This window comes from Strix uralensis, chromosome 4 (genome assembly GCF_047716275.1).
Source record: "Strix uralensis isolate ZFMK-TIS-50842 chromosome 4, bStrUra1, whole genome shotgun sequence".
NCBI classification, from domain to species: domain Eukaryota; kingdom Metazoa; phylum Chordata; class Aves; order Strigiformes; family Strigidae; genus Strix; species Strix uralensis.
Genome location: NC_133975.1, coordinates 89,420,578 through 89,435,067, shown reverse-complemented (window position 1 = coordinate 89,435,067; position 14,490 = coordinate 89,420,578). Strand labels below are relative to the sequence as shown.

The following is a 14,490-nucleotide window of genomic DNA, read 5'->3' as shown; positions in this document are numbered from 1 at the left end:
TCTTGTGAACAAGGCATGTGCAGAGCATAGCCTATTGGCCAATGTGAGTTGTGAAGTTGCAGTATTATCAACACTCATGTTTATATTCAGTTCTTTGTAAATTTGCAGCTCCTATAGACAGCACAAGAACTTTAATTTTTAGGGGCTTTTGTTTGTTTTTGTTCTTTTCTACAAAGTTGCAAGCTTGCACAGATATAGAGAGAATCCTAAGGATGTGATACTTATTATACCAGAAACATTAAAGAAATAAAGGCCAGGAAAGACTCTCCCAGCGCTTCAAAAAATATTATTATTTATGAGGCTGTTCTCTGTTTTGTTTCCAGGAGACTGATTTACAGCTCTATGACTTTATGACTCTTGAATGATTTCATGACTGTGGTAGAAAAGCAACCTGTGGAAACTGTGTGTCCTACCATAATCCAAAGGGGAAGGCTACATTGCCCGGGGCTCCAGCCTGCTTGGATAGTGGTTGTACATAAAAGCTGATGAGAATAGGGAACTTTAATGTATATTCATCAAGGCAATCCTTGTGTTTCTGGGAAGTTACTAATGTGACTTTTTGGGGCAGATTTCGTACACCAACTGCAGTAGATACTCTCCTGCTGCTTTGGGCATATTTATAGCTGTCACAGTGTTGTGACAGCATTGTAGCTAGCTACTTCTTGTGCTGAAAGCAGCCTAGATACAACAGCAATGACTGCAATTCAGGCTAAGCCCTAAATATTTATTGGCTTCCTGGGTAGATTTTACAGCCTTCACTGAGCTCCAGGCTTCTGTGGCTAGGCTGCTGTCAGTATGAAATATAACTAGTTTAGAGATAGCTCAGGTGTGTCTACACTTCACTCATGACACTGACAGCATCATAAACGCATCATTTAGCATTCCTAGAGTTTGCATCGCTTCGGGTCAGGTGCCATCTGTCAGCCACATACAAACCAGAAGCTGGTAAAAACAATATGTGTTTTAAAAGCCAGGCAACTACAAAGCAGCTACCTTCATGTTTCTCAAAGGTAGGCCATTTTTATCCAGAAAGCAGTGTTTGTTTTCTAAGGCTGTACTGCAGGAATAAACTTCCTTCTCCCCTGCCTCTGAAGCATGAGGAAGAGTCTGCCTCAGGCACTAAAAGACAGTAAAGTACTTGCAGACAGTGAGATTTGTAGGGAAGAGTCAGGATTTTGCTAGTGGCACAGTAGTAGCAGCAGCTCTACAGGCTGGGCAGGAGTTTGAAGCCCAGTACAGCAAAAATTATGACTGAACAGTTGAAGTACTTCCTCTGCAACTCCAGCCATATCACTTTACTTTTCTGTGCTTATTCTATGAAGCCTCCAGGCTCCTTCTTAGTGCACTGCTGTTTTAAAATCACTTTGGAATTTGTTATTAGCTGCTTTGCAGTAGAAGAGCAAAGCGTTATGTGCAGCTGTACATGAACATGGTTAACATGCAGGTTGCAATCTCTCTCCATCCTTAAGCATGTGTTATGAACAAGTTTGTTCCATTGTGAGAGCTCGGTAGAGTGTGTATAGCTCACTGCCCTGTGCTGTGGGGTCAAATTTAAACTCTCTGTGATTTGCTTCATTTGTTACTGGAACTTGAGATACAGTAATTTGTGGTAGCAACCAAAGTAGCAGTTGTGGATTCCAGTTTTCACTCATTCTGACTGGTACTTTCTTTCTTTCTTTCTTCATCATGCAGTGTTGAACACTATTTACTCAGCTGTGGCCTGGAGACAGGAAGGAGCAATGTGGTCATGCACCAAAACTGCCCTTGTTTATTCCAAGCAGCTCTTGGCAGACAGTATGGTGCATGGGCAAATGTAATTTTCTGCATGGTCTTCACTGACCTTGCTGTAGAGAACAGGAAAACAGTCATCACAGCAAACTGTAGACACCTCCTAAGGTCTGCGGTGATCCCCCTTCCTGTGTAATAGGTACCCATCTGTAGTCTGAGAAATTGATATGATTTATTGGTCAGGCGCCTGGGTTGTCCACAGCCTGACTTGTGTTGCAGCCTAAAAGGGTCTGCCTGCATACTTCAGTGACTAATTTGGTGCCATTTCTCCAGGCACAAGAAGCAAAGGGCTTCTTTCTCTAGAGGAGGAATTTCTCTGCACGACTTCAGCTTTGTGTGCAGTTCCCATCTAAATAGACCATTTGCTCAAAGACTGAAACTGTAATTAATTCCAGTTTTATTGACAATGAACTTCACCCTCTGATGTGCTGGTTGGAGAGGATCTCTGCCACCCTTTTCCAGAGTCTTTTTGAGCAGACTTCTGCTTCTGCTCTATGTTGTTTCGTTGTTTTCTGATGGAGGAGTAAGGGTGATGCTGTGACTTGGTATGAAGAGGGAGGAGAAAAAGACAGCATAAATTATTATAAGTTTTACAAGTATGTTATTTCCAGCAAATGGGAGATCTCTATTTATGCCTCAAAAGTAATGCTTGCTTAGGGCCCGGTTACCCTCTCAAGCTGCTTTTGTCTAGCAACCTGACAGGGACTGCAAACAAAGTGCAGCTTTCTCAGGAAACCTCATCCTTCAAAAAAACCTTAAACTCCTTCACCTTCAAGGGGAGAAAAGAGAACGCTAATGTTCAGAATTAATGAAAAGGGGCTTCACTGATGAAAGTGGGCAGATTATCCTCCTAGAGCCTGTCTGTTCTGAATGCATGAGGGATGCTTTGTACACTGCTGGACATCACTGTGAAAATCTAAAGGGGATCAAAGCAGAGCAACAGATATGACTAGGCTAGGTAGGGAGGGATGTAGAGGGTAAGATAAACAGATTTAACTTTAAGTAAGTATCAGTTAAATAGATTGAATAAGATACAGTATGAAGAAAGGGTTATTATAATGTTCTGTTGACAAATGAAAGGAGAAGATAATGCAGAGCCAGAGGTACAAGGATGCATAAATAGGAATTTCAACTTAAGCAAACAAAAAATGTAAATTGAGTGTTGCATAAAGCTTCCAAATGGTGTGAGTCCTTCAGACCAACATGCAGACTTCTTAAACAAAGATCAGAAGTTTAATGCCCAGCATTATTTAAAGCTAGATTTAGAAAGCCTTGAAGAGTAGTTGTAAGACGTTCATACTGTCCTCTTCAATTATGAGAAAGTGTCTGTTTCAAAAGAGCCTTTTTATGCCCAACTTCTCTGTTTTCCTGTAACCTACTTCCTATGCTGAGCCTGTTGAAGATGACTTTATGAAACTTGCATGTACCTTACATGATCAGATACTTTTCTTAAGAACTTAGGACCAAAATCTCTATTGCTATAAATGACTGTTGTTCTAACAAAATAACGAAGAAAAATTTCTTTCCTCTATGTAGTGTCATGAAAGAGAAATAGTGAGCTGAAAATTCAGTTAAAAATAGGCATCTTCCTGCTCGTGTTAACTGGGACTTTTTCAATAATACCCATTTGCAGTTATACATAAAAGTTGGTGATACTTTCCTTGATGACATTCAAGGTACTTACTAGCTAACATTGCAAGAGAAAACCCCACCATTCCACTAGATGCCATCATTAACCCAAGCTCAGATATACACTGACTGAAGGATCAAGATAGTATCTGCAACATCGAGCACCTTCTGATTTGTGTTTTAGTAAGAAATGACAATACAGAAAAGTTACAGTGCCCTCCATAGTCTCCCAAACATCTGTAATTTCAGTGCAGTCACAGAAATTTAATTCAGCTCAGCATTCAAGTTTTGGAAGAAGAGAGATTCTGATGTATTTATCCCTACGGTAGAATAGGTCGCACAAATCCCTGCAACGGTATTGTAGTTCTGCACAGGCTGGGACTTCCTTGTGTTATAGCAGATTTCTGACTGCAGAGTTGGCTCTTCCAGACAGAGCAAAATCACCTTTTCATAGCATGACCCTAAACCTAAGGTGCTTCATTAGATAGAAAGTCCTCCCAAGAGCAGTGCAAAGTATAGCACTCTGGAGTGCCTGTAATGGATGTTAAAGAAGCTGACAACAATGTCTTTCAGCTATAGGGTTTCCTGAACTGAAGAGAAAAATAGTAGCTCACTCCTATCTTTCCTCTGCTTCCTGGGCTAATAATGTAGGTAAAAGAAAAGTTTATAACTCCATTTTGGTGACAGTCCTCCTGCAGTATTTCTTTAGTCAACATTGAAAATATTCATTTGGCTGGGTTGGATGTCACAGTGAAACGTCCCTTTGATACTGCATACCTGCCTCCTGAAACATCAGACAAAGGTATAACATTTTCCCTTCTCTGGCTTTTGTCGAACTACCAGGCTTTGAGGAGTAGTGGAGATACAGAGAAGTTGTGACTATCATCTGGAACAAGGTTGATTGCTCCATGCAAATGCATAGGAGCCTAAGGAAGGCTAAGATGTGTCTGTGGCAATAGAGCTCATGCTCTGTACCTCAGCCCTAATGCCTGTGCCCTTTGGATCCCCTCCCTGACTACTGCTTGGCTCTACTTCCACCCCTGGCGCTTTCTTCCATACTTTGCATTCTTCTCTATATAGAAGTACTGCAAAATTGCTGCTGTTCAGCTAGTCTTCTCCTTAGCTCCAGTCCACAGCCTTTTGGACTATGAACATACAATCATGTAGGGCTTTCTGACATCAGTATGTTTCCATTCCCTTGGGATCCTATAAGCTTCCCTAAGAGTCACCTCTTTTAGACTCCTGCTGCTGAACCACAGAGGCCTTTCTTGACCAGTCTTTCACAAAGCTGCTCTCTAAAACATGAATCATTTGATTGGTTTTCTTGTGTTTTTTGGATCTTCGTTCTGTGCTTCCTATAATACAGTGACCAGATTTGTACACATTGTTCCAAGAGGGACCATCCAAATGCCTTACCAAATGCCAAAGTAATAACGTCTGTGGTTTATGCTCTGTAACCTTCCATACACAACCCAAAAACCTTGTTTGCCTTTGTTACTGCTGCCAGATGTTCTGTGGGTGGTTTTCAGGCGTATTGTGGTGAATGTCACCATGCCAGTGAATTTCAGCAAATTTAAGCAACTTTGAAATTATTCCTTTTTCCACATGATTATGTTGAAGTCAAACCAAACTGTGTTCTCACTTGAAACTGCCCTGTTTTGGTTACCTCTTTTTCACACTGAATCACTACCTGTTACCAGTTTCTCTGCGGGAGCCTCTCCAACAGCATTTTGCCTTTAGCAGGGCTCTTTCTGATTGTCTTTGCTGGAAACTCTGTCTGAAGAGCCCAGCTGTGAGGATCTAGGGAGCAGTTATACTGCCATTATTGTCATTGACAATTGTCGTCACCCAGTCTACTTGAATTGAGAGTAGAAAGGAATATAAGGTTTTTTTGCTGGAGAGGAAGCAAAGGGAGGGAACAGCCTGTAAAAGAATTACAATGTTCTCACCTCTCTTTTCCTGCAGATTTGCTGACAGCACAGGAATACCACTGCCTGCTGCAGCTGCTCTGCCCTGACTTCCCAATGGAACTCACTCAGAAAGCAGCAAGGTGGGTCCTCATCCTCTCTTTTAAGGCAAGATCAGTCCTACACACATGGACTTAGGAACTAGATCTGTGGGTAAAGGTCTGGACAGGGACCTTCAGCTTTTAAGATTCTGCGGAAAAGAAATACCATGTTTTGAGGTTAAGAACAGGGTGTTTTTCTAGCAATGAGAAAGAGTGTATATTTAAGGTATACAGAGACTAAAATATCTGTGCAGAATGCTGCTGCTGGCTCTGTGTTCAAAAGATGAGTTGCATGTAAAAGAATGTTAGCCAATGTGTTTTTAACTGACATGATTTCAAATACTGTTTACCATTTTTAAAATGTGTTCCCCTTCGCCCCAGCTTCCTATGGTTGATCGTGTTTAAAAGATACTAACCTCTGAAGGATTGCCAGTGTTTTAAAGTACGTTAGTTAAGAACATGGTAGCTAATCTGTTTGAAATTTTATTTTAATCTAGACAAGGCTTAAAGCAGATAGATGGCTCAGGGCACTGATAATGGGATATGGAATTTTTTACTGATAGTGCTCGCTGGTTCCAGTCCAGCCCAGGCAGTTGATTATTAACTATCTGATAGTGAAAATGTAATAAGGTATATGCATCTGTTGGGGTGGGGGGGGTCAGTTCAGATCTCAGGAGGAGTGCACACGCACACACACGTATATAATATGCTCATTCCTAGCCATCTCAGCAGAGGGGGCATGGAAATTTAACTTTTTTCATGGACCCAGATACAACATTTGGAAACAGGATCCAGACACGTGATCAGGATATTAGCTGCTGCCTATGTTGTTCATGGCCTCCATAATGAAAAGGTCCTCATTTTCTATTTGTCATTCTGTTATCTTTCTTTAGCCTCAGAGTCCCATGAAAATTATATTAAGAAAGGCAAGTGAAAAAGACAAGTGTTATCCATCTGCTAGTACTTCCACTTGGCTGATTCTCTGAATTCTTCCCTGGCTCCTATATGCTGCTATCTGAATTGAACCACAGTTAAAGCTGTGTTGGTTCAATTAAAACTAAAAGTTGAGCACCACTTTTCCCTCTAGCTTATCAGAGGGCCTTTGAGGCTGCACAGAGTACAGTTGCTTGGCCCCCAGTGCCAGACTAAGAAAGAATGCTAACCCTGTAGCAGGGATATAGCTGCTGCCTCCTTTCACAGAGGTACACAAGCACCAGTCCCGTGCGCTGGTGTGTGTTTCATAGGGTTCCAGTTGAGCCAAGCAAGAATTTGTGATGGTGCATGAAAGGAGACTTCAGCATATCTACACGTTATGATGTTTGTGTCAAGGAATTTAATCCACAAGGCTGTTGTAAACTAGAGGCCCCATTCAGGGGCCTGCCGCACTGCTGTGCATGTGCCGTAGAGACAGACAAGCCAGCTTTGGGAGCAGGTGTTGGGGAGAAATGAGATCTCTGGCAGAGGCACCCAGGCTCAGGTGGGGATGACCTCACTCCTACTTTTGGCTGGCTAGAGATCTACTTACACATTGCTATTATTCCGTTACAAACTAATCTAGCTGAACAATTTTAATAAAACTTGTCATATTTCTGAACCATCTTTCTCTTCCCTTCCAACTGTTGCTCGTCCTCTTGTCCTTTTTCTGGTATACACTTCCTGTTGTCCTCCTTGGTCTCTGCCAGTTAGAGAGGTGAACTCTGAAGTCTGTCTTCCGACACCCATTGATTTGAGTCCTTGCAAAGCATGGATGTCCCATGCAAACCTACTGACATTGTTCCTCCTTCAGTCTACACACCCCCAGCGGTTCTGTTGCTAATTTGCTTGGGAAAGGAATTAAATAAAGTAGCCATGGAAGTGGCCACAGCATTCACTGATACAGCCAGGACCTGTGTAATTATTGGTGCCCTTGGGACGAGAGCAGTCGTCATTGTAGTCTCAGTGCTGCATGACTGAGATGATCTCACAGCACGGTGCACTCCACTCATCCAGGAGCTGTTGCTATGCACTGATAACAAACAGTGGGAGTAAGATCAGAAAATGTCAGAGCAGAAGAACGGAGGCTACAACAATATAGGTTTTATTCGCATGACACCAGAGAGCTCCATTTTTCTGTTCCTGGTGCTGCACAAGTGCAGAAGTCATTCCCAAAAAAGAATCAGGCTATCTGTGTCTGTGAGATTTCTTGGATTTTTTTTCTTCAAAGTGTTATAGCTATTAGCAGATTGAAGATTTTAATCTACAGAGATACCTTTGATCTTCAGAGACGCCTTTTGGCTTTCTGAATCTTGAAACTGCAGGAGGACAGAAAATGAGGGATTTTTCTGGTTTGATGCCATGATGCTCTGTACCTGAGTATTGACTTTTCTTTTGTAATAGAAACACAAGGAACTTGATGCCCGCATTTGAGTAGCGAGAGCTGAGTGGTTCACAGCTCCTATGCTGTTTTATGTCGTATGGGAGCTTATGTTGCACTGATCAGTGCTAATGGATGTGGGGCTTGCAAGTCTGTACCCCTGTTGTTAAAAGATTGCCTCAGAGTGTGTATCTTGCCCTCTTTCTATGTTCCGCTTATTTTTGCCTCCATGTATCAGTAAACAAACCAAGTCCCTGAAGGCTCATTTGAGCCAGCCTGGCCTTAGGACAGATTGTGTCAGTTAGCCTTTAATGGTAGCAGAAAACAGTAAAAGTCCTTTCAACTTGCCTGGTCTAGAGTTTGTCCTGGGGACATCCTGTCTAGTCTGGGTTTCTGAGATTTTAACCGCAATCAGTAGATCATAAAGTTTCCCCATTGGCACAGTAGCAAGGCTTTCCTGCCCGCCAAACCCACTTGAACCCTGAAAGACCACTACACCCTTTACCAGAGTCCCTCAAGCGTAGGCATCTTTCTTCAGTCCTTTCCAAAGTTTCTCCTTGATTTTCATTATTCATTGAGTGCCGACTATTAACTTTGTAAATACTCTGTGCCCCTGAGGGCTTGAAGTCTAATTTGGACAAGAAAGAATGAATAAAAAATCCCTTGAAATATCAGCTACCTGATGAACTCCTTTGAGTTGCAGTTCAGACTTTCAGATTTTGTGCTCAATTTTGGTCCTGCTGTCTGGGTTACAGTCCATGGCTAGTCTTCCCTCCTTGCCAGATATTTCAGGGAAGAGGTGCAGATATGTTGCCTGTGATGCTCTCCCCGCTTCCCTGACTGCTCAGTCAGCTGGCTGTGTGGGGAAATAGCCAGCTGCAGTCAATCTCCTCATAAATGATTGTATTGGATTTAAAGACTTCTCAACATTTCCGGAGTGCAGACTCCTGGGCCAAGTGGAGTCAGTAACCCAGCACCAGAGTGCACCTGCTTCTATTTAGACTCTCCTCCATCACAGATGTGCCGTACAGTCTTCCTTAGAGGCTCCTTGCTGTCTTTAACAGCAAGAAATGTCCAGCAAATTCTCAGACCTCTGCCTGCTTCCTTGTGCTCTCCTCTGAGTAAGTGACTGGGACTTGGTGCTGCAGAGCACAGCCATTGACCACAGCTTTAGATTTAACAAGTGAAATGAATCGATTGTCATGAAGGTAACAGAATATTGTCTCTCTACATAACAAATACGTAAAAAAACCTTTGCACTGTTGTTCTCCTGCATCTCCAGGATGGAGAAATGTACTGGCAAAAGCTTCGGAGCTTGTGCTTTGAGGGTATCTGGGAGACAGACCATCATTTCAAAGGAGGGATTGCAGCTCTTCAGTGATGTGGCCCATCGCGTTTCCAGTGCTTAAATAGTGGTTGGAAACACTGGTGGCTGAGCAGTATTGCCTGAGAGATGAAGATGCTCTGCCTGCCAGCTTCAAAGCCATTTCCTTGATGTGGCCACTGACAATCTCAGTAACATGCTTATTAGTGAGAATTAAGAACTGAAGCTACTGCTTCTTTAGACAGGAGGAGGAGGAGGCTTCTGGAACATAATAAATAAATCAGAAGCACTTTGACATCTTCAAAGGGTTTTGTTTTAAATACTGGCTTTTCTCCTGGGGACCCTCTTAGCCCCAGTCTTTCTTCTCTGAGATAATTAATTCAAGCTGCTCTACATGTTTGATTTTGCCACAGTGAACAGAACTGGTCTGAGTGGCAGGGAAGTCTTGCAAGATCCTATAACTCTTCTAGGTCAGCCTCCCACACAGCTCCCTGGAGTCTTTTACATGAGACAGAACAGTGTTTCCCCAGCAATGTGTTTAGACCATCGATGCTGCAGGAGCTGGTCCGTGGATTGCATTTGGCCCTGTGTTCAAAAGGGTCCTACAAGGTGACCCGTACTCTGGCTATAATGAACTGATGATCCTTCTCATATGACATGATATGCCAGATACTGACTGTACAGGGTCAGTAGACCTGCACACACTTGAAAAGAAGTACCAACTACCTTTCTTTAGCATTGTCCAAATACTGTTTTTTCCCATCAAAGTGGAGTGTTTCCTTCTGTTTTCCAGTCTGACCTGTCATTGATCAGCCCAAGTTTGATTTTCCTCACTTCACAGACTGACCTTTTCATCCTTATCTAGTGGTATTGACCAGAGCATTAGTTTTGTTTTCATTTTTATGAACGTTTTTGTCCTAACGTACTTCTGAAATCACGAGTTTTCTTCTGAAAGGAGGAGTTGTACTTTGCTACCTCTTCATCTTTATGGCCTGTGGCTGATACTTTCCATGTTCATGAAATATGTTTCAAAATAGGGATGCATGTAGCTCTCTACATGCACCTGGGGCTTAGCAGAGAGAAAGAAGACATTGTCCCTGGCCTGAGAAGTCTTCAGTTTCCGTGAAATTTGACCAGATAGTCAAATGAATGATAGACCTGATAGATAGGAAAAGAGACCAATTCATTCATCAGGAATGGAGGATAGGATGTTCACAGTGTGCAATAAGAAAGCTGATTGTTGGTGCAATGTTATTTTCTCTGTAGTCAAGTGGAGTTTGTCTGAGTATAGATTGGGAATTAAGAACGGTTGTTATCCTTATGAATCTGAAAATATCCCAGTTTGATGACCTCTGGTATACAGAGGAATAGCATAAGTCTCTTCTCACACCAGTTTAATATTTGTGTAACTGTCTTGTCTGTAGCACAGTTACCCTTTGTGTAGCCGTGTGAACCAGTGTTGCGGTTTTTATGCCAGTGTTCGTTCCATCGCATCCACCAGGTTTTGAACGGTTGACATCCATGTCACACTGCTCTGTTCCCCCTGTAGCTGAAGGGTGTCATAGCATTGACATTGAGGATCTTCTCCTCGCTGCAGGTTCTTAAGCTGCCTTCATTTGGTGTTAGTGTGTCCACATCCATGCAGCAGTGGGTGTTCCTATTCCTCTCTCATAACCTCTTACCCTGGGCCAAGCCTCTAGCAATCCTCAGTTGCATGTAGCTCCCTCGCAGCACTTTCTCTAGATCTGGGGTTCCTGGTTACAGACTTTAGTTCTTTTGTAGATGCTAAACTGTTTCTCTGATCTTTTCCTAGGATTGTGCTGATGGATGATGCTATGGATTGCCTGATGTCTTTCTCTGATTTTCTTTTTGCTTTCCAGATCCAGTTCTACTACTCAGGTAAATTCTGGGAAGCTGCTGACTTCACCCGCTAGTATAGCATTACAACTTCACAGCTTCAAATCCCTGCACTTTTTTGAAACTTGTAACGATATGTTTTTTCACAGAAAATATATAGATAATGGAATCTACTGATGAAAGGCATTACTGATGCTAAGAGATTAGGAGGCTTTGTAAGGAGGTTCCAAATTTTTGTGAATAACAAGATACCTGTAACTGTTATGGCTTATGCATGTATTTGTCTTAGCCTTGAGACTTAAATTTCCAGTTTTATCCAGAGCATGTTAGCACCTAATAATTAACTTTACTAGGAACATTTTATTTCCTTTCCTTAGTACAGCATTTCTGCCTCTAAAGTATTGGTCCCTGCTGGAGACAGGATAAGAAAAGCCCACCAGCTGGTGCTTTGAAAGGAAAAGGAACTGGACAAATGAATACAGTTCTTCGCCCAACTATGAGCCGGTTTCAACTCGGAGAGTTTCTGAACTGGGTAAAGTTTCCATGGGTTTAGGACCCCCAGTAGATTCCTCTCCCAAGAGCTTCTCCAGCCTCCCCTTGAAATCACATAAACTTGTAACCTCCACAGCACCTTTTGGGAAGGCATTGCACAGGTCTGCCACCTGTCCCATGAAGAACCACCTCTCTTGTTTGATTTGAGAGCCCCTAGTTGGGAGGGAAAGTGAACAGTTAATCCCCATCTACCTTCTTCATATTGTTGGTCATATTCCACCCCCTTCCCCCAGTTTGAGTTTTAACTAGAGGGGGTGCTTCTTTTAAAATTCTTGACAGGAAAAGTACAACTCAAATAATATTTGTTTGTGTGTGTATTTACATATGCTCACCCACACATATACATCTGTAAAAATGCCCAGGTATTTTTAAACTAAAGTTCAGGAGATAAGGGGGAGAAACTTGGATCCACATTCAGGTGCTTGTTCTGTACAGGAAGACTGCTTTAAATATATTGGCCTGATTGTCCTAGCTTCCCTAAAATGTGGCTGAAGGGAGAGAATCTCATTCAGGGAACTTCTTAAGTGGGCAAAAGGAAAGAAGCATTTCCTTTATCAAAGTTACATATGCTGCCAGGCACTGGGGGCTGCTGGGGTGCCACTTACTCATCTCACAGGACCTAGCATATTCTAAAGGCAATGGAAGCCCATGGATTTCTGTCCACTCGCACTTAACTAGCTCCCTCTGATGGACGTAGCTCACAAGTGGCCTCGCCCAGGCAAAAGGGGCCAGGTTTGGATACTGGGAGACACTGGCTAGAAGCTGTGGTGGAGCACAGTCTGTGGTCAGAGAGTAGACTTGGGTGGCCTGCTGTTCTGATCCAATCTGTCAGTTCCCATCTTTCTAGCAGTTAGGAGTCAGCTGCTATCCCTCATACAAAAAATCTCTTTTTCTCAGTACTTCTCTGTATATACTTCCCCTATAACTCCCCTGTGCATATTCCAACATTACCCATGACAATTCATCAAAGAAAAACAGTTCAGAATGGTGATTTTGGGTTGGGCAGAACCAGGCTTGTAATTTCTTTAGCCAGGGACAGAAAATGTGTTTGGAAAGTTTTTCTTCTCTGATATAACAAATATTTCCACTGAGCTGCAGAACCTCAGCACAGCCTCAGGCCCTGCTGACATCCTGCCTTTCCTCTCCACCCGCCTCACACGCAGCATTACACTCCCATTCACTCGGGACTTAAATGCCACTGGAGTCCTCACAAGCCGGCCCTTGTGTACACATGCTCAAACATCCCATCCCTGTCCTGTTCACCCAGGCACAATGCACACACGCAGCCTGTCAGACGCTCTCCCACCAACCCACACACATGCAAACCACTCCAAATGGAATCTAGATTTGTAAACTGCTGACCACATCCATAAACAAACTTGTTTAAAATTAGACTCTTGCAGTAAACAGTGGGTAGTATGAGGAGCCTGGGGAGAGGCTTTCTGCCAGCTCTAGCCCTGACCTGCCCTGGCCCTTCCTCTAGATCCCGTGTTATATTTACTTTGGAGCAGCACAGAGACAAGCTGGGATACAGCCTGGAGCCCTGACTAACTTGCTCTCTTTCCTCCTGTTGCAGTTCCATATAGTTTGTGCCCAACTTGGATGAGTTCTTAATCAGTGGCAAGAGATGGAGAAGGAAAACTTTTTAGACTTCGCAAACTAGTTTTTTGTTTGACCATTAGCTTTCACGCTCCACTGTTTTATCCATGTGCTAGCTAGCCTCTATTCCCTTGAGAAGAATCTCATTCAACAGAGTGAGTGGCCTCTCATAATCATCCTGACAGGAAGAAGCCAGCAATTTATATGGAAATGGCTGTTTGTGCCTGCGTAAGATCTGATCTGAATATGCAGGATGCTGTAGTGTTGTGCTGATTTCCTGTTGGTGCTATGTACCTCACAGAGCAGAGAATGACAGTTTAATTCCAGGTCTGGTAGGTCAAGAGGATGCTTTGCTGGTTATAGCCCTGAGTTTTAAGTCGCTTTCTGTTTTTTCAGAGTTTCTGGAAAGTGTGGCTGCCATTTATCAAGATCTACTGGCTGGTAAGAATCCAAATACTGTGATTGTCCCAACATCATCCTCTGGGCAACATCGGCAGCGCCAGCCCCCAAATGACTGCAGCCCACTTGATGGGGTAGAGGCATCGCTCTTCTACCAGTGCTTAGAGTCCTTGTGTGACAGATCAAAATACAGGTACGAATGGAGTCCAAAACACAGATTTGAAGTCTGTGTCTCTGGAGACCCTTTGTAAGGTTGGAGCTGTGAAGAAATACAGGACTTTGAACAAGCCCTAACTCCCAAATAGATCTTACTGGAGAAGTATGAAGGAAGAGATCATAGCCGAACTGCTTTAACCAAAGGAAACAATTTAATGGACCTAAGAAACACGGGATTTGAGCTGATTCTTGAAGTCATGGATTGATTTGTGTCTCTGCTTTCCTTCTCACTTCTGCATTGACACTTTCATCAAGGAGAGGTCTAGCTACCATCATGAGTTAACTAGAGGAGATAAGTGCAGTTGTGTTCTTGGGTGTTGAAGCATAGGAAGGGCCCACTGGGGTGGATGGACTTTGAAGCCTAGACAAGATCACACTACTAGTCTGTCCCTGAGCTGGTGAGGGAGCTGGTCTCCAGGTATGGATCCCAGGCACAAGACTAGCCTTTGTTCAGCAGGGGATGGAGCGATACCAGACCTTATTGTATAGCTTTGGCAGACACTTTCTTCATAGTTTCTTGAAGGTAGCAAGCACATGTCCTGCTAGAAGGTCTTGGGCTAGATCCACAAAAAGACTCAGGACACAAGTTTCACCTGATTCCTGCTTTAGGTGCCTGAATCCAAATTTGCAATCCACAAAATTACTGCTGAACTGCTGTCAGTACTGTCCAGTACTATAGATATCTAAGCATGGAGATGCCAGGTTGTTTTGTTCTTTTAATTAACAAAAGATCTACGTTCCCTGTATGTCCCAAGAGTTTCAGAT

The 14,490-nt window shown here is 43.0% G+C and overlaps 1 protein-coding gene across 1 annotated transcript in view; it reads left to right on the top strand.

Annotated features, from left to right (window-relative positions):
- CSTPP1 (centriolar satellite-associated tubulin polyglutamylase complex regulator 1) overlaps positions 1 to 14,490 on the top strand; it is an 87,239-nt gene that overhangs the window by 66,464 nt on the left and 6,285 nt on the right. The window contains exons 4-6 of the mRNA XM_074867705.1: positions 5,383 to 5,467; positions 10,916 to 11,001; positions 13,507 to 13,702. Coding sequence (XP_074723806.1) covers positions 5,383 to 5,467; positions 10,916 to 11,001; positions 13,507 to 13,702 — 367 coding nt within the window. The remainder of the gene's footprint in view (positions 1 to 5,382; positions 5,468 to 10,915; positions 11,002 to 13,506; positions 13,703 to 14,490) is intronic.